Source organism: Xenopus laevis, chromosome 6S (assembly GCF_017654675.1).
Source record: "Xenopus laevis strain J_2021 chromosome 6S, Xenopus_laevis_v10.1, whole genome shotgun sequence".
Lineage (NCBI taxonomy): Eukaryota > Metazoa > Chordata > Amphibia > Anura > Pipidae > Xenopus > Xenopus laevis.
In genome coordinates, this window is record NC_054382.1 from 12738556 (window position 1) to 12757920 (window position 19365).

General features: G+C 42.3%; 1 protein-coding gene across 9 annotated transcripts in view; it reads right to left on the reverse strand.

Annotated features, from left to right (window-relative positions):
* LOC108719832 (disco-interacting protein 2 homolog C-like) overlaps window positions 1-19365 on the reverse strand; it is a 265083-nt gene that overhangs the window by 3150 nt on the left and 242568 nt on the right. For 6 of the 9 annotated variants that reach the window (XM_041567366.1, XM_041567363.1, XM_041567370.1 and 3 more), the window contains 6 exons: window positions 18064-18093; window positions 13826-13887; window positions 10748-10805; window positions 9095-9169; window positions 3399-3573; window positions 1764-1887 (listed from right to left, as the gene is read on the reverse strand). In XM_041567366.1, the coding sequence (XP_041423300.1) occupies window positions 1764-1887; window positions 3399-3573; window positions 9095-9169; window positions 10748-10805; window positions 13826-13887; window positions 18064-18093 (524 nt within the window). The remainder of the gene's footprint in view (window positions 1-1763; window positions 1888-3398; window positions 3574-9094; window positions 9170-10747; window positions 10806-13825; window positions 13888-18063; window positions 18094-19365) is intronic. The other 3 variants (XM_041567365.1, XM_041567367.1, XM_041567371.1) reach the window with 1 other exon arrangement.

Here is a 19365-nt window from a genome sequence, read left to right on the forward strand (position 1 = left end):
CTTCCAATTTCAGGAATACCTAAGAAGCCATAGTTATATTAGCAGGCTCAACAAGATGATATCTCTCAACCTTCTCCCCATTATACTTATAATCTGTTTATAAGAAGCCAAAAGGAAGGCAAGGCTTAAAGTAGAAGGAAAGTCTAGGAGCACTTGGAGGTGCCATGTGTTAGGCACCCCCAAGTGATTATATCGACTTACCTGTAACCCCTGGCCAGTGTTCCTATCGGCAGAAAACTGCATCTGCCCGGGGTTATACCAGTGAGCACCATGGAGCGATCTACTTCTGTCTACCTCCTTCGCGCAAGCGTGGAAAGCCGAACGTTAACTTAAAATTCGGCTATTTCGTTCTTATGCGCATGCGATTTCCCCGGGAAATTCCAAGAAAGAAGAAGGAAGAGGATCGCTCCTTGGTGCTCACTGGTATAACCCCGGGCCGCTGCAGTTTCCTGCTGATAGGAACACCGGCCTGGGGTTACAGGTAGGTCGATTCAATCACTTGGGGGTGCCTAACATTTGGCCAAGTGCTCCTAGCCTTTCCTTCACCTTTAATAGTGTGGCATTATGTGACTGGAGATGTGGACAGTCTCATTGAGCCAAAACTACCAAATACCACACTATGTCACCATAAACATTTGCATGAACCCAGCATGAGTCTGCAGGAAATGTTAAGGGTATAGTGGAAGTGGTATGGGCAGATTTGAAATTCAGTTGAAGAAGCCTTCTATTAACCTTGCATAATTATTGAATAATTTAAAGTAAAAGAGGTAGCTTATCAAGATCAACTCTTTGAAGTGCCATTTTTCCATAACCGTTTTAGAAGATGGCAATATCTCCTGAAGCTCATGTTAGTGTTGCCTCAAGAGAGATATGAAACTTCTTATTGAGTCTTTGACAACTCGTTATTAGTGACATATTACACCTATTTTAATGGATTACTAAACAGGCAATTCTTAAAATTCTTAATTTTGAAGTTTTACTTGATTTCACTTCCCTTATGGCATGTTCCTTATTAAGTGTGAGGACTAAGTCACACTAGCAACTTTCAATGGAAGTCAAAGGAGAGCTGTGGGGACCCAGAGGATCAGGCTACATCATATGAAATAAATATCTACTGGTAGGGCCGGATTTACATAGCAGGTGCCCCTAGGTCCTCTGCTGTTCATTGCCCCATCCCCTCCCCCTCCTTTGGGCACATGCGCAAATTTTCAGCATTGGGTAAGGAGTACTGGGCATTGGTGCACAGGAAATTTTAAAAACTATTGTATCTCTTGCAAATTCCCAGTGCTTCCAAAGCAATGCGGGTCTGGTTGGGCGGCATGCCACCCCCCTTTCCAAAAATGCCACCTTTCCACAAATCCCGGCCTGTCTACTGGGGACAATGATAACTACAATAGTATTATTTGTATTTGGTTCTACTTAGAAAAACTTATATTACTATACAAAGAATAGGTAGGTGGTAGCTGAAACTCACAGAGGTGTGGAAGGAGATTCAGCCAACACCTACTTGATGGAACCATTGTGATTGGATATTTAAATGCCAGGAAATTCAGTTGAGCTGAAGAAGCCACTGGGATGAGTGGTGACATTTTTTCAAGAAAACATGACCTGGATGGATGAGAATCTTCATACAAACAACGAGCAAATGTCTAGCTACATTTATTATAAACCTTAGATAAAAAAAAAAAAATATTTAGGGTATGGAAATAGTAATGTATAAAGAGAAAACTTTGAGCTTTAATAGCTACGGAGAGAACACTCACCATTCTGTCACACACTTGTGGGCCCGAATCACTGATGTTTCAATATCGATTGGATGATATCTCATTCCCCGCAATTCCATTGCTTCATCTAGTGCCCCGACAACATAAAGCGCATCGTGCCGGTCTAGGTGAAAAAATAAAAAGGATTTTAGATGGCAATAGGCAAAAACAGACAAAATCAAACTCTTGAGTTGGGTTTCCCATTGTCATTGGTGCGTACTATTTAAGTCTTCAGACTGTGGACGACTTGCACTTCTCCCCGCAGTGATCACTTTAATTAAAGGGGACCCGTCACCCAAAAAAATAATTCCAAGTCCTATTTTATCATGTTAGTCAAGCAAAATGAACTTTAATTACACTGTAAAAATTATTTGAATCTTCAGTCTGGGAATTAATAATTATAACAAGCAGGCAGGAGCCATTTTGTGGACACTGTTATTAAGACAAGTCTTGTATCATCTCAGAATCTTGTTTGTGCATCAGAATGGGGGACCTGATGTCCATCCCCATGTCCTGGCTACACAATTAAATGGTGAAGAGAATGAGGGTATGTGGGAAGAGCAGTGACATCTAGGAAGTGCTGAATGGAAAGTGAAAGTATTGCCTGCCCCGCCTCTATGGGAGGAGCAATATTTGATTGACAGCTGAGATTTTTAAATGAGTTTACAACAGCTATGAATGCTTAGATAAAAAAAATAATTTGGGTTTCCTGTTTAATTTGAAAAGGACTTTTATTATACAGATTTTTATGTCTGGGTGACAGGTCCCCTTTAAAAGGACTAATTTCCAAATGTACTTGTGCACTTCTGTATAGTTGTCGTGAGAGGCGTGTCGTGCCTCCTGTTCTGAACTATGCGCTGCTGCTCAACGCCCTGTGTCAATTGCTGCAGCACAGTTGCGCCTAAAGGTGGCCATAGATGCACACATAATTTTCATATGATATTCGGTGCGTGTATGGTGGGAAAAGAGCAGACTGATATCAGCAGAAGACTTGGATATCGGTCGGCTCGTCGATCGGGCTGGACGGAAAATTTTGATCAGGTGCCTTTGAAGAAACCCAAACATCGGCCATTGTTAGTGCTGAATCGTCAGATACAGGTAGAATTCTATTGTTTCTATATATCTGACAATTCAGCTCTACACGTGTGTATTGAAACGAACAATCTTTCATGGAAAGATCTTTTCCAAGAAAGATCGTAATTGTAACGTCTATGGCCACCTTAAAGGAGAAGGAAAGCCATGGAGGCATTTTATTGGCAATAGATTAGCTGCAATAGTGCAAGCTAGAATGCTATATTTATTCTGTAGAATGTTTTACCATACCTGAGTAAATAGCTCTAGAAGCTCTCTGTTTGTTTAGGATAGGCGCTGCAGTATTAACATGGTGTGACATCACTCCCTATAGTAGGGAGAGATGGTGCCTATAGTAACAGTGGATAATAGTCTCTGGGAAGGGAGTGTGGCTGTGGGATAGCAGGTATAGTAGGGAGAGATGGTGCCTATAGTAACAGTGGATAATAGTCTCTGGGAAAGGAGTGTGACTGTGGGATAGCAGGTATAGTAGGTAGAGATGGTGCCTATAGTAACAGTGGATAATAGACTCTGGGAAGTGACTTATAAGCCATTACACAGTACCTCCATTTGCATCTGTGAGCTCTGTCCTCCTTAAGAACCCCAGGTAACCCGTTCGTGCCCAGACCGTCTGGGTGTCTCCAAAACTGAGCCGAGAGCTGAAATGGTCAGACTGCAGGGACTCCTCTCCGTAAATTGTGAAATACCCACTGGCATTGTGCACACTGTGAACCCAAATCTAGAAGAGACCAGAAGATTTCAAAAATGAAATAAAAAAAAAAAAACACATATAGTACATTAAAAACTAAAAATTAAATCAGCGGCACAGATACCATGCTTTCTTGTGTATAAGTCTGCAGATATGGGCTCATCACAAGTCATTTTGGATGTAGATATTCAGGGGCATGGTGCCATGGTAATACAGTGAGCAGGGAATACAATACAACAAGCCAATCTCGCTGATTAATGCTCTGTCACGAATCAAAGGAGAAGTGTAATCTCTTTCATAAGCACCGCAGAGGGGCCCAAATGACTCCGACTGCTGATCGGCAGACGCATGTCGTACTTATTGTTGAAAAACGAATAGTGTTATCAAAGAATAGTCCACTTATTGTACCACTTGAAAGCGAAACTAACTAAAATAAATATTTTCCACCGGGTCTCAACAGAAGGTAAACATACTTGGAATTGCATGGACTGTTTTTCAATAGCTTTAACCATTCCTAGGGGCATGTTTAGGGCAGAGACACACGCTCAGATTTGGGGGGATTTAGTCGCCCGGCGATAAATCGCCTCTTCTTCGGGAAGACTAATCTTCCCGAACTGCCTCCCGCTGGCTAGAATCTAAATCGTCTGCGGGATGGCGCTCGGATCGCTTTGTTTACCGAAGTCGCCCAAAGTTTCCTTGTGAGGCAACCTCGGATGACTTCAGAAATCGATGTGCACCGATTGCCATCCGACTGGCGATTTAGGGCAGAGACAGATGCTCAGATTCAGGGAGATTAGTCACCCAGCGACAAATCTCTTCTTTGGGGCGACTAATCTCCCAGAACTGCCTCCAGCCAGCTAGAATGTAAATCGAAGCGGGATGGCAATCGTGTGCTTAGTCTTCCGAAGTTGCCTCACAAGGAAACTTCGGGCGACCTCAGAAAACAAAGCGATCCGAGTGCCATCCCGCTAACGATTTCGATTCTAGCCGGCAGGAGGCATTTCGTGGAGATTAGTCGCCCTGAAGAAGAGATTTGTCGTTGGGTGGCTAATCTCCCAGAACCTGAGCATGTGTCTCTGCCTTAGAGTCATTTTGTAAATGATATTTGATTGGGAATGTGAACACTGCAGCCAAAAATGGCTTCTTCCAGCTTCATAATAACACCAGTGTGCTCATGGAATGCTGGGTATTCACATGCTTCCAGCCCAGCTAAGGTTAATTAAAGGGATACTGTCATGGGAAAAAAAAAATTCAAAATGAATCAGTTAATAGTGCTACTCCAGCAGAATTCTGCACTGAAATCCATTTCTCAAAAGAGCAAACAGATTTTTTTATATTCAATTTTCAATTCTGACATGGGGCTAGACATTTTGTCAATTTCCCAGCTGCCCCTGGTCATGTGACTTGTGCCTGCACTTTAGGAGAGAAATGCTTTTTGGCAGGCTCCTGTTTTTCCTACTCAATGTAACTGAATGTGTCTCAGTGGGACATGGGTTTTTACTATTGAGTGCTGTTCTTAGATCTACCAGGCAGCTGTTATCTTGTGTTAGGGAGCTGTTATCTGGTTACCTTCCCATTGTTCTTTTGTTTGGCTGCTGGGGGGAAAAAGGGAGGGGGTGATATCACTCCAACTTGCAGTACAGCAGTAAAGAGTGATTTAAGTTTATCAGAGCACAAGTCACATGACTTGGGGCAGCTGGGAAATTGACAATATGTCTAGCCCCATGTCAGATTTCAAAATTGAATATAAAAAAATCTGTTTGCTCTTTTGAGAAATGGATTTCAGTGTGGAATTCTGCTGGGGCAGCAACTATTAACTGATTCATTCTGAAAAAATGTTTTTTTCCCATGACAGTATCCCTTTAAGGAAGGAGCTCCCTCAAGCTGGGTAAGGGTTAGGTAAGGTACATTTTGAAGAAAAGGCCTCTAAGCTTAGCTTCTCAGCAGCAGCCCAGAGAATACTGAGCATGTGCAGTGCCACCGACACTCAAAAGATAGCCTAACAAGATCCAAGATGGCGAGATCCTGTGGAGAAATTTGAAAGCCTGGATCATTGCTGTTAAGCAGCTGCTGAACCTCTGGGCTGTTACTGTATGTTAGAGTCCTATGTGGGTGCAGTTGGGCAGACCTTTGCCCAATCCGGACTTGCTAGGCAAGAGCCGAACCTGGACCTCTATAAATCACCCCTCTTCCAGCTCCAGAAACCTACCCACAGTACACTAATTTATGGCCTGACCAGGGACCCGCGAAAACTGGACACTGGCGGACGAAAGTGACATTGCTCCGGAGGCGGATCAACCAGGTTGGGGGAAACAGTTGCATTTAACTGCAGGACTCTAACAGGAGGTGAGGGGAATGCAGCCTGTAATCGGCCCGAGTACCCAGATGGGGTTCCCACAAACAGCCCACATTGTCACAGGACAGCGGCCTTTCTGCCCAAAACCCGACAACCTTGCAGGTATTCCGCTGGTGCCCGACCTGATGCAGGACTTTCAGTATATAAAATGCAGTGTTTCTAGCCATATTTATTTTGAGCATTTAGTTCTCCTTTAAACGTGAGTACATACGCAGTAAAATGATCTATCACATGATTGTCTTTCAGATGACAACTAGAGCATGTAGTATGGGCATCACCTACAAAAGACATACACATCATCTAGAGCAGTTAAGGTGGCCATACACAGAGTGATAAGAGATCAGATCCTCCAGACCAAGTATGGGGAGCTTGGGACTATCTCACTTATATCTGCCCATTAATCATCCAGATATCTATAAGGCAAGTTTGAAACACCATCAGCACTTAAGGTCAATGATCACATCTTCACGATTTGGCTCAGCTTGTAGGCCGCCAGAGATCCACATATTTGGAGCCTAAGTAGAGGATCTCCATGTCTAGAGAAAACTTAGCAGGCCTTGTACTGATGAGTGATGGTTTTGGTCTGCCTGCTATGGAGCAATGTTCCGGACGGAAATTCTTTAACCTGTGCTACCCTCTAACCAGTGTTTAGGGTTAGGGTTGCCCCACATTTGGCAGCACTATTTACACCAACCTGCACATCATTGTGCTGCCAGTCAAGGCAATGTCTACCGGATGCAAGGAACAAGTTGGGTGTAGGAGTCCAACTGACTTCATACTTTATCCAAGATTCAAGTCAGCTAAACTACAGTGTTTGCATTGGCCACAGTTCTAGGTCACAGCAGGTCTATACAGAACTCACTACTTGTTAAGGCCCTTTACTTTACTAATCAATTATATCCAAGAAAAAAAAATAAGAAGGCACCAAACAAAAGGATAATTACTGAACTCTCGCCAAAAACCTACATTTGTCTACATGTCAGTTCTTCTCTCCCTGTTAATGCAGTGACTAATAGAGTTGGACGCTCCCTCCCTTGCAAGGCAGAAAGGCTACAGGAATTTGTCACAGGCTATAACAAATTAGAGACTTAATGGGTTCCGTGTACACAGACACATTTGCTCGCTGTTAATTACTTTCGATTGCATTAGAAAGCCAATGCGGCACATTAGGTGGGAGCGAGTGCCTGGTGGGTAATCTTATAAACGAGCAGAGAATGAACAACCGGCACCAGTATAAACAGAGACGGTTCTGTTTATTTATGCCTGACTGGAGCTCTGTTTTCATACATGGGGTCAAAAATGTGCATTTAAATGAGAAATACCTGTATGGAGCTTTAATCATTAAAGGGATACTGTTGTCCCAGAAGAGGGGCTACTCCTCTCTGCTTCTTTGTAAAGCTCAGTTACCAATGGATATAGTGGCTCCAGTCACCAGCTGCCTTGGTGATACCCCCTACATTCAAACCAAATAAGCAGAAGGCCAAGGAAGGATTCAGCAGTATTCTCCAAATAACAGAAAGGTTGTCTCCCATAGAATGAATGTTATCCAAATAATCCACATTTTTCTATGTACTTGATCCAAACTAAGCTATAATTCATTTTTATTGGAGGCAAAACCAGCCTATTTGGTTTATTTAATATTTAAAGGATTTTCTAGTAGACTTAAGGTATGAAGATACAAATTATGGAAAAATATTCCACCATATTCAGAAAACCCCAGGTCCAAGGCATTCTGGATAACAGGTCCCATACCTGTATTGTATAAAAGATAGACTACAAAGAGTGGTGGTAAATGGAACATTTTCTAATTGGACCAGTGTTGTTAGTGGAGTACCGCAGGGCTCTGTACTAGGTCCCTTGCTTTTCAACTTGTTTATGACCTGGAGGTGGGCATTGAAAGTACTGTTTCTATTTTTGCAGATGATACTAAATTGTGCAGAACTATAGGTTCCATGCAGGATGCTGCCACTTTGTAAAGTGATTTGTCTAAGTTGGGAAACTGGGCAGCAAACTGGAAAATGAGGTTCAATGTTGATAAATGCAAGTTATGCACTTTGGCAAAAATAATATAAATGCAAGTTATACACTAAATGGCAATGTGTTGGGAGTTTCCTTAAATGAAAAGGATCTAGGGGTCTTTGTAGATAACACGTTGTCTAATTCTGGGCAGTGTCATTCTGTGACTACTAAAGCAAATAAAGTTCTGTCTTGCATAAAAAAGGGCATTAACTCAAGGGATGAAAACATAATTATGCCTCTTTATAGGTCCCTGGTGAGGCCTCATCTGGAGTATGGGGGCAGTTTTGGACTCCAGTCAGGCCTGGACTGGAAGTCAAAATAGGCCCTGCCATTCCAAGTACACAGAGGCCCAAACAACACATTTAGCAGCCCAAGCATCCCCCTACCAGCCCACTATATGGTAACTTTCTATGGGACCTTATAGCAGCCCCTCTGGCATTTGCCAGAACCCACAGATTGCCAGTCCGGGCCTGACTCCAGTCCTTAAGAGGGATATAAATGAGCTGGAGAGAGTGCAGAGACTAAGTGCAACTAAATTGGTTAGAGGGAGGGAAGACTTAAATTATGAGGGGAGACTGACAAGGTTGGGGTTGTTTCTCTGGAAAAAAGGCGCTTGCGAGGGGACATGATTAGACTTTACAAGTACATTAGAGGACATTATAGACAAACAGCAGGGGACCTTTTTACCCATAAAGTGGATCACCGTACCAGAGGCCTCCCCTTCAGACTAGAAGAAAAGAACTTTCATTTGAAGCAACGTAGGGGGTTCTTCACAGTCAGGACAGTGAGGTTGTGGAATGCACTGCCGGGTGATGTTGTGATGCTGATTCAGTTAATGACTATAAGAATGGCTTGGATGATTTTTTGGACAGACATAATATCAAAGGCTATTGTGATACTAAACTCTATAGTTAGTATTGGTATGGGTATATAGAATTTAATTAAAAGTATGGAGGGGTGTATGTATGGGGCTGGGTTTTCATTTGGAGGGGTTGAACTTGATGGACTTTCTCTTTTTTCAACCCGATTTAACTATGTAACTATGTGTATCTAATATAAAATATTTTTAGATGGATGATCCAAGAACTCTTGTCATGCTCCTTCATGTTATCTGCCCACACTACTTAAAAGCCTTAGAAGAATCAGAGCCAGTGGGGCCCAATCCAAATGACTCACCTCTCCAAGATGAGAGTCTCCAAGTGGCCCCTTGGTTTCAGGATTTGCAATAATTATGCGCACGCCCGGGAGGATCTGTTACAAGAAAAAACAAGGACAATGATTTCAGACAGTGAGAGGCTTCTGTTTACTCAACCCAGAAAGGTATAAGAACAATTGTCTTGGTATTGATACTATATATTTTTACAGCTTGATGTTTTATATTCTACTTTGCCTTTAAGTTTAGGGTGATGGTAGACGTGGCTACTGGGGGAGATTAGTCCCCCAGCGGCAAATCGTCTCTTCTTCTAATCGCCCCCTAAAAGCCTTCCCGCCAGCTAGAATGTAAATCGCCGGCGGGATCGCACTTGGAACGCTTGTTTTCTGAAGTCGGCCGAAGTTGCCTCACAAGGAAACGACTTCGGAAAGCCGCATGGTTATGAGGGCCATCCCACCTGCGATTTACATTCTAGCCAGTGGGAAGGCATTTAGGGGAGATTAGTCGCCCGAAGAAGAGACAATTTGTCACTGGGTGACTATTCTCCCCCAGTAGCCTTGTGTGCCACCGCCCTTAAGAGTTTAGTCTTTTAATTAATCACCCTTAAAGGGGAAGGAAACCTAGTCGGCGCAAACCCCCACCCCCCCTCCCGTTTGTTGCCCACCCTCCCTCCTCCCACCTGGCCTACCCGTCCCGCTGGGCAAATGCCCCTAACTTGTTACTTACCCTTCTGCGCAGGTCCAGTCCAGGGAGTTCACAGACGACATCTTCTTCCACGTGATCTTTTTCCTGCTGTGAACGGCGTTTTGGCGGCCTGCGCAGTAGGATCATTTTGCCAGTACGGATCTACTGCGCATGCGCCAAAAGTCACGCACATGCGCAGTAGATCGTACCGGCGAAATGATCCTACTGCGCATGCGCCGTTCACAGCAGGAAGAAGATCGCGTGGAAGAAGATGTCGTCTGTGAACTCGCTGGACTGGACCTGCGCAGAAGGGTAAGTAACAAGTTAGGGGCATTTGCCCAGAGGGACGGGTAGGCCAGGGGGGAGGAGGGAGGGTGGGCAACAAACTGGAGGGGGGGGTGGAGGGTTTGCGCCAACTAGGTTTCCTTCCCCTTTAAAGGTCTAACCTGAGACATGTGTCAGAGGCTGCTGTTGCTGCTCCAAGTGCTCTGGGGTCTACTGGTGCTAAAGCAGTTGAGTAAACATGACCCTCCCCTACATATGCCCCATCATCTCCCCACCCCTCTTGTCTGCCATCCTCAAATTAATTGCCTTTTTAACTAGAAAGAAACTAGAATACAATCTGGTTTTTAATTGGCAACCAAAAAACAGACTTATCTAGCTTTTTATTAATATAATTACTAAGTATGTATTTTTCATACGAAATTCTGGAATTCCAACCACAGCCTGAGTACAAGGCTTAGTGAGAATCCAACATAAATATAAAAGAAGACCAACTGCAAATGATTTATGTAAATTTCAGCATAAATATTAACTGTAAAGTAAACATGCCTGTGAACCCCTACCTAATAATTCATAATCTGGGACTATTTACTCTTGAAGCTTTTACTGACAGGTTCCTGATTGGAGGAGAATCTATGCCAATCAAAACAAAGTCAGCAACAGCCTACTCATTGGGAAAATCACTTGTTTGTATATGTGACAATACTTACTTTTCCTGATTCCATTAGAGGCAAACTGTGTGGTGACCCTCTTTCTACCAATCGGACCCTACAAGACAAAATATGCATTGGGGTACTGTGATTATTGTAGCCATACCTTCCCCATTCTCTTACTCAATATACTAGGTTTATTTTGGGAGCTTCAATTGTACAAAGTGGAAACCCAGCAATGCATGGGCCATAGAGATGGATAACCCTCTACATGACCCTTGTGCAGCCAGCTCTGTTCTAATTCTGACCTAGGGGTTTCAATATTGGGTCGACTTTTCCCCTTGGATTATTAGCAAGTAAGGGTAAGGAGTGTACTTATGACAGTCGTTTCAATAGAGTGCTATGCAGAATTTAGAAACACGGTGCAAGGACAGGACCACTTTGAAGTACCAGTGGGTTCAGGGTAAAGATCTCATTGGTGGGCATCCACTGCCCAAAGAAATATGTTATTGAACTACCTTCAAGCAGGTGAACCTCAATATAATAAAGAAGCCAATTAAGAAATAGCATGTTCTAACCCAGTGATCCCCAACCAGTAGCTCGTGAGCAACATGTTGCTCTCCAACCCCTTGGATGTTGCTCCCAGTGGTCTCAAAGCAGGTGATTATTTTTGAATTCAAGGCTTGGAGGCAAGTTTTGGTTGTATAAAAAACCAGATGTACTGCCAAACAGACCCTCCTGTAGGCTGTCAGTCCACATAAGGGCTACCAATAGCCAATCACAACCCTTATTTGGCATCACCCAGGAACATTTTCCGTGCTTGTGCTGCTCCCCCACTCTTTTTAAATCTGAATGTTGCTCACGGGTGAAAAAGGTTGGGGACCCCTGTTCTAACCAATGCCCAGGTGCCATCCTGGACCAACAACCAAAAGACAAGAAAAACCATAATCTTTCAACAGTTGAACTAGTGCCGAATTGCCTGCATTGGCCTTGCACTGTACATCTGTACATCCATGAAACGCATGAATTTTTAACCATTATGAATGCACTAAATCCTACCAGGACCTGATTCAGGAATATTACAGCTACCCAGCCTGTAAGTGCAACGTGCTTGGGAAGGAACAGGTGGCAAATAGCTTCTGCTACAGGCTGTGGATTTGCTGCAGTCAGGGAGGAGGCCACGCTCTACATGATACACTTGCCTCAACTTTAAAATGACCAAACTAGAACGAGAGGTCCCAGGCTCCAAATGTTCCTGGAAAGTGTAATTTGGTACAGGAGTTATCCTTGCGGAAAGCTGAAAATGATGAGCGTCGGAGTAAAAGAGCGAGAAGGGAAGCAGTACAAAGAATTAATGAGGCGCGAGGCAAAGCTTTAAGGGCAACCAACATATAATAGGTCCCTAAAGGCATCCCAGGCTGTGTAGATCTGTACTGAACAGCATCACCTTTACCATTTAGCATTCCATAATTAAAGCTTACCATGAAATATTTCTTTCAATAATGCACGAGTAACCAGGCCCCGTGTGTTCTTTGGGAAGCACAAGCTAATTATGCACGTTCTTCAAACAACCAAACCTTGGCCCCGAAAGAACAAAATCATTTATCCTGTTCTGAGCAGATACAACATAGATGGGCACCTGCAGCACATTAAAGACGGAGCACGGGAAATATACATTATTCTGTCATTAAGAAGCATATACACTCAGTATCTGAAAAGGAACATTTATTCCATCTTAATGACAAGAGGCCAGAGAATGTGATGTGTTCTGAACTTGGATTCTCTTCATACTTTGGGAGATGGTCCTACAATATCATATTAGCATATTAAGGAGTTCTGTGACTAAGTGCCTTTTATTTATGGCACCAAGTTGACATCTAATATCCTCATATTATGGAGTGGGTGGGGGAACACTGATAAAACAAGGAGTCTGGAGGACTGCCTATGCCATCATGTTCTAGTAAATACATCAATAGCGAGTATGTTGTTTTGCCATCAGCTTTTGGTTGGACTGAGGAAGGTGGACAGACTTCTTTTTTTTCTCTAGATCAGGGATCCCCAGCGAGTATGTTGTTTTGCCATCAGCCTTCGGTTGGACTGTGTAAGTTAATCATAAGACCACAACCATTTCTTAGCAGGGCTTAATCATGAATTCCTACACTAAGCCTCAAAGCCATGGACTTTAAAGTGAAGAACCTCTCTAGAAGACAGTTGAGCTCTCCTATCTAGGAAGTCCCCAAGTGGGGCATCAGAAGACCCAAATTAGGCATCAGAGGCCCAAATAGATTGATATATGGGGGGCTGATGCTCATTTTCTATCCGAGATATTGCTGACAACCCAGTGTTAAAGACAACTGGAGTAATAACTAATGTTAACCACATTTTTTTGCTCTAGATCAATCTTTTTTTACCCGTGAGCCACATTCAAATGTGGAAAGAGTTGAGGAGCAACACAAGGTTGAAATTAATTTCTGGATAAACAGAAGGCTCTACTTGGCCATAAACCTTGTTTTTATGGAACCAAAACTTGCCTCCAAGCCAGGAATTCTTGGAGCAACGTCCAAGGGGTTGGGGGGAAACATGTTGCTTGTGAGCCACTGGTTGGGGACCACTGCTCTAGAAATTACTGGCATCATCAAATGTTGGGCCAAAGAGGGATTAGAACCTCAAAAACAGAAAAATCATTCATGCTGTACAATTCCTTTACATTTTCCAACAATTTCTCTTTCTCTTGGAACAGAAAGTGGACAGGCCAGTATGTATGACTGTGGGCGTGGTTTTGACCCATGAACTGCAGCACTCTGATAATTATTCCATATTATAATTTTATAGGCTTGATAAAGGGCACTGTGGGGCCCGAAACGTTGCCATTTTTTGTCTACATGAGCTAATGAGCCAATAAAATTATAATATGGAATAATTATCAGAGTGCTGCAGTTACTGGATAATGCATAGTATTCCCTAGACCCGAGGCAGGTTGGGATAATCACTGCTGAGCACCTGATCCAAAAGGATTGTGCACAAGGTTCGAGCACTCCATTTCTGTGTGGTTTTGACCCATGAGACATGTACCAAAGCATCTAAAACTTCAATTTGGAAGGCATGGGTATGATTATCCCAGGTCAGGTTAAAACCCACCTGTCATGTCGCAGCGCCCTCATATCGACAAAAACAGTTGTGGGATCAGGTCCAGACGTTCCCTGAAAAAATACATAAAAAGATATTTTAGCATTCCTAAAATATGACAGTGATAGGCATCAAATGGCTTATAGCAAAGAAATCACTGTGCTGCCAATGTCAGTGTTCAATTGAAAGCAGAATGAAATCACCTTCATCAGCAGAACAGGCTTATTGCTCTGCCAAAAGTAAAACAGGAATATAAAAACACATGGGAGACATGGAAAGTGGTTTGAAGCAGAAGAAGATCCATTTATTTATAAACAGATAATAGATCAGCTGATAGAAACCAATCAGAAGCCTCTAAATCCTCTATATACTGGACGGATGGCCTTTTGCCTTCATAAGACATGGATATACTGTAATATACACACATTCAGCCATGGGATAGGAATACACAGATCATAATGTCACTGTAAAACAGGTACTTAAAAGTAAAGCTTCAACAAACAACTACAACAGGTATGGGATCCGTTATTTGAAAACCCATTATCCAGAAAGCTCCGAATTACGGAAAGGCCGTCTGCCATAGACTCCATTATAATCAAATAATCCAAATCTTTAAAAACGATTTCCTTTTTCTCTGTATTAATAAAATCAATTTTATCCAACTAATCCAAATTTTTATTTGTACTTGATCCCAACTAAGATATAATTAATCCTTATTGGAAGCAAAACCAGCCTATTGGGTTTATTTAATGTTTACATGATTTTCTTAAGGTATGAAGATCCGTTATCCGGAAACCCCAGGTCCCGAGCATTCTGGATAATAGGTCCCGTACCAGTACCTTACATTAGTGAGAAATGCTTGACTTCACCAGTGCCAATCAAGAGAAAGTGGCTGCAGTCCAGCTAAAGTGATTAAAGGGATACTGTCATGGGAAAAAACTTTTTTTTCAAAATGAATCAGTTAATAGTGCTGCTCCAGCAGAATTCTGCACTGAAATCCATTTCTCAAAAGAGCAAACAGATTTTTTTATATTCGATTTTGAAATCTGACATGGGGCTAGACATACTGTCAATTTCCCAGCTGTCCCAAGTCATGTGACTTGTGCTCTGATAAACTTCAATCACTCTTTACTGCTGTACTGCAAGTTGGAGTGATATCACCCCCCCCAGCAGCCAAGTAAAAGAACAATGGGAAGGTAACCAGATAACAGCTCCCTAACAGAAGATAACAGCTGCCTGGTAGATCTAAGAAAAACACTCAATAGTAAAAATCCATGTCTCACTGAGACACATTCAGTTACATTGAGAAGGAAAAACAGCAGCCTGCCAGAAAGCATTTCTCTCCTAAAGTGCAGGCACAAGTCACATGACCAGGGGCAGCTGGGAAATTGACAATATGTCTAGCCCCATGTCAGATTTCAAAATTGAATATAAAAAAATCTGTTTGCTCTTTTGAGAAATGGATTTCAGTGCAGAATTCTGCTGGAGCAGCACTATTAACTGATGCGTTTTGAAAAAAACATGTTTAACAAACACGGTCACTGTTTATAAGCAATCTTCCATTTAGAAACTATGGGGGAGCTGCCATATTAATTGCACCCAATGAAACACGGTTTATAGCTTCTAGTGTGTGTGGCTTAGATAGTTGACCCTGAGCTTTAATTGTCTGAATATGCGTGTTTATTCCAATAAATAGAGCACAAGCACAGACAGGAATATTACCCAGGGGCCCTTAGTGCCTCAATAGTTATAGTTAATATATGTGTGGCTATGTATGGTGAGTATGATGTTTACATGGAGTCCAAGCCCTTCACCTTTAGCCATAGGGAGTGATTAATTCTTAGCACTTGAATGAGTAGCCATCCATACAACATCCAATGACTAGACCAGAAAAGATTATAATTATTATGAAAACATGTCCAATAATGCCCTAAATGTTTCACTCTCACAGGCACGAAACGCATCAAGCAACAGCTCATGTGAGTTAGTAGAACACATAAGGGTTGTTTATACAGCACGAAAAGCCTAAACCTTGTGTACCGTATGTCATTAGCCACATTAGTAATGGAGTGTGATTGGGTCCAAATAGGGCAATAGAGTGCCCATACTTTACTAATGTGGGGTCTACTTTTAATGATCTACTGTTAGCATTCTGTTTCATGGAAACATATTACTTAAATATTATATTGATTTATAAGAGAATTTATATTACTATATTTAAAAAAAACAACTATTTCTTATGTGACTGTAATAGAATTAATATCTGAATGAAAAGCATGAAACCGGAGTGATTTAGACAAGACAGAGTCTTGAGATCTACTGATCACCAGCTAAAGGTCTACTGGTAGATCCCCATCTACCTTTTGGGTAAACGCGTAAGGTTTTGCTGTGATGTTTTTTGCTAAATAAATACTTTTTTTACTACATCAATTTAGGGCGTGTGGTCAGTTTGGATAATATGAAGACAATAAGGTGCGGTTCTCAATAAAGTAGCAGTAACACCAAACAAATAAACTGTCTTTAAGTGATGAAAATATAATGTAGTGTTGCCCTGCACTGGTAAAACTGGTGTCTTTGCTTCATAAACTCTACTATAGTTTATATAAACAAGCTCCTGTGTAGCCATGGGGGCAGCCATTCAAGCACAGGATACACAGTAGATAACAGATAAGTACTACTATAGTTTATATAAACAAGCTGCGGTGTAGCCATGGGGGCAGCCATTCAAGCACAGGATACACAGTAGATAACAGATAAGTACTACTATAGTTTATATAAACAAGCTGCGGTGTAGCCATGGGGGCAGCCATTCAAGCACAGGATACACAGTAGATAACAGATAAGTACTACTATAGTTTATATAAACAAGCTGCTGTGTAGCCATGGGGGCAGCCATTCAAGCACAGGATACACAGTAGATAACAGATAAGTACTACTATAGTTTATATAAACAAGCTGCGGTGTAGCCATGGGGGCAGCCATTCAAGCACAGGATACACAGTAGATAACAGATAAGTACTACTATAGTTTATATAAACAAGCTGCTGTGTAGCCATGGGGGCAGCCATTCAAGCACAGGATACACAGTAGATAACAGATAAGTACTACTATAGTTTATATAAACAAGCTGCTGTGTAGCCATGGGGGCAGCCATTCAAGCACAGGATACACAGTAGATAACAGATAAGTACTACTATAGTTTATATAAACAAGCTGCTGTTTAGCCATGGGGGCAGCCATTCAAGCACAGGATACACAGTAGATAACAGATAAGTACTACTATAGTTTATATAAACAAGCTGCTGTGTAGCCATGGGAGCAGCCATTCAAGCACAGGATACACAGTAGATAACAGATAAGTACTACTATAGTTTATATAAACAAGTTGCTGTGTAGCCATGGGGGCAGCCATTCAAGCACAGGATACACAGTAGATAACAGATAAGTACTACTATAGTTTATATAAACAAACTGCTGTGTCGCCATGGGGGCAGCCATTCAAGCACAGGATACACAGTAGATAACAGATAAGTACTACTATAGTTTATATAAACAAGCTGCTGTTTAGCCATGGGGGCAGCCATTCAAGCACAGGATACACAGCAGATAACAGATAAGTACTACTATAGTTTATATAAACAAACTGCTGTGTAGCCATGGGGGCAGCCATTGAAGCACAGGATACACAGTAGATAACAGATAAGTACTACTATAGTTTATATAAACAAGCTGCTGTGTAGCCATGGGGGCAGCCATTCAAGCACAGGATACACAGGAGAAACAGATAAGTACTACTATAGTTTATATAAACAAGCTGCTGTGTAGCCGTGGGGCAGCCATTTAAGCACAGGATACACAGTAGATAACAGATAAGCTCTGTAGTATACAATGGGATTCTTCAGAACTTATCTGTTATCTACTGTGTATCCTGTGCTTGAATGGCTGCCCCCATGGCTACACAGCAGCTTGTTAATATAAACTATAGTACCTTATTGATGCAAATACACCAGTTTTACTGGTGCAACATTGTCATCCCATTAACACTTTAATTTGTTTGTGACTGTTCCTTTAATTCCTTTCTATGCATAATAACATGAATGCCCATATTGTTGCCTTCACAGATAATCATAATAAAGTCATATCCTAAGTGCATCACTATGGCAACCCCCTCCCAACAAAGGGATAAAGGTTTATCTCTAAAGACTAGTCTGCCTTTCTCTATTAATTTAGGGAAGGAGAAACTCCCCTACCTGCTCAGCCAGTGTCCCCAGCCTGTGTGGCTATAATTGCAGGAATAGCAATAGGATGAGTGAAGGTGCATAAGGGGGTATGTAAATAAAGAACAGGGAGAGGGGTACAACACAGAAAAAAAGGAACACAATGAAGGGAGAAGGAAAATGCCAAAAGCAGGGAATAAAAAACAAAAAGAAACAATGTCAGTTATACAAACTGTGGAACAAAAAAAACAAATGGGAGAAAAGTCTTTGAATGGTTGGAATGATAAAAGGTGCAATGAGTTGGAACTGTGAGAATTATCATGCAACACACATTGACTACTACACTGTATTGTCTGAGAAGGATGAGGCTCTACAAATCTTTTTTATTCTCTGCTGCTTGTCTCTGTCTCTGCTGCTTGTGGACACCCCTTCTAATGACTGGAATCCATCATTCATCATTGCTGACACAGGTTGTGTGTTTCCTACTTTGAGCCAACAGTTTGGGGGAAGGCCCTTTCCTGTATTTCTCATATGCAGAGCCAGGCCGGAATCCCTAAGCAACCTGGCCGGTCTGGTGCCTGCTGGCAGCACGGATGCGATAACTGCTGCTTCCATGCAGCGCGCATGCACAAACTGCCACTTCCATGCATATGCACGAATCGTCGCTCGCACGCACGCGTAAATACACCGCTAAATAGAAGAGACCGTTGGAGAGAGGGAACAGGACATGGGGTCGGCGACAGAGAAGTTACATGCCTGGCGGCCCCCTAGCTTTTGTGCCCTAGGCATGTGCCTACTCTGCCTACCCCTAGTTCCGGCCCTGCTCATATGCACATAGTAAGTTCCATACAGAGTGGATTTTCTGAGATGGGAGTGGAAGAACCTAACTGAGCCCTGACCTCAAGCAAACTGAACCCCTGTGGAGAGAAGCAGAACTCTGACTATGAGCCAAGCTTGATCCCCAAATATCACTGTCCAAACTCACTAATGCTCTTGTGGCTAAAGGGAATACATTTACCTCCTATGCCATTGTTACCATCACAATACATATTTATTGAAGATAAATTACTCAAGAGCCATGGATAATAGGGATGCACCGAATCCAGGATTCGGTCTTTTTTAGCAGGATTCAGAACCGAATCCGAATTTGCATATGCAAATTAGGGGCAGAAAGGGAAATCACAGGACCTTTCATCACAAAACAAGGAAGCAAAAATAATTGTTTCCACTTTTTTCTTTCCTGTTCCTAATTTGCATATGAAAATTAGGATTTGGATTCGGTTCAGTATTCAGCCGGATCTTTCACAAAGGATTCGGGGTTTCGGCTGAATCCCA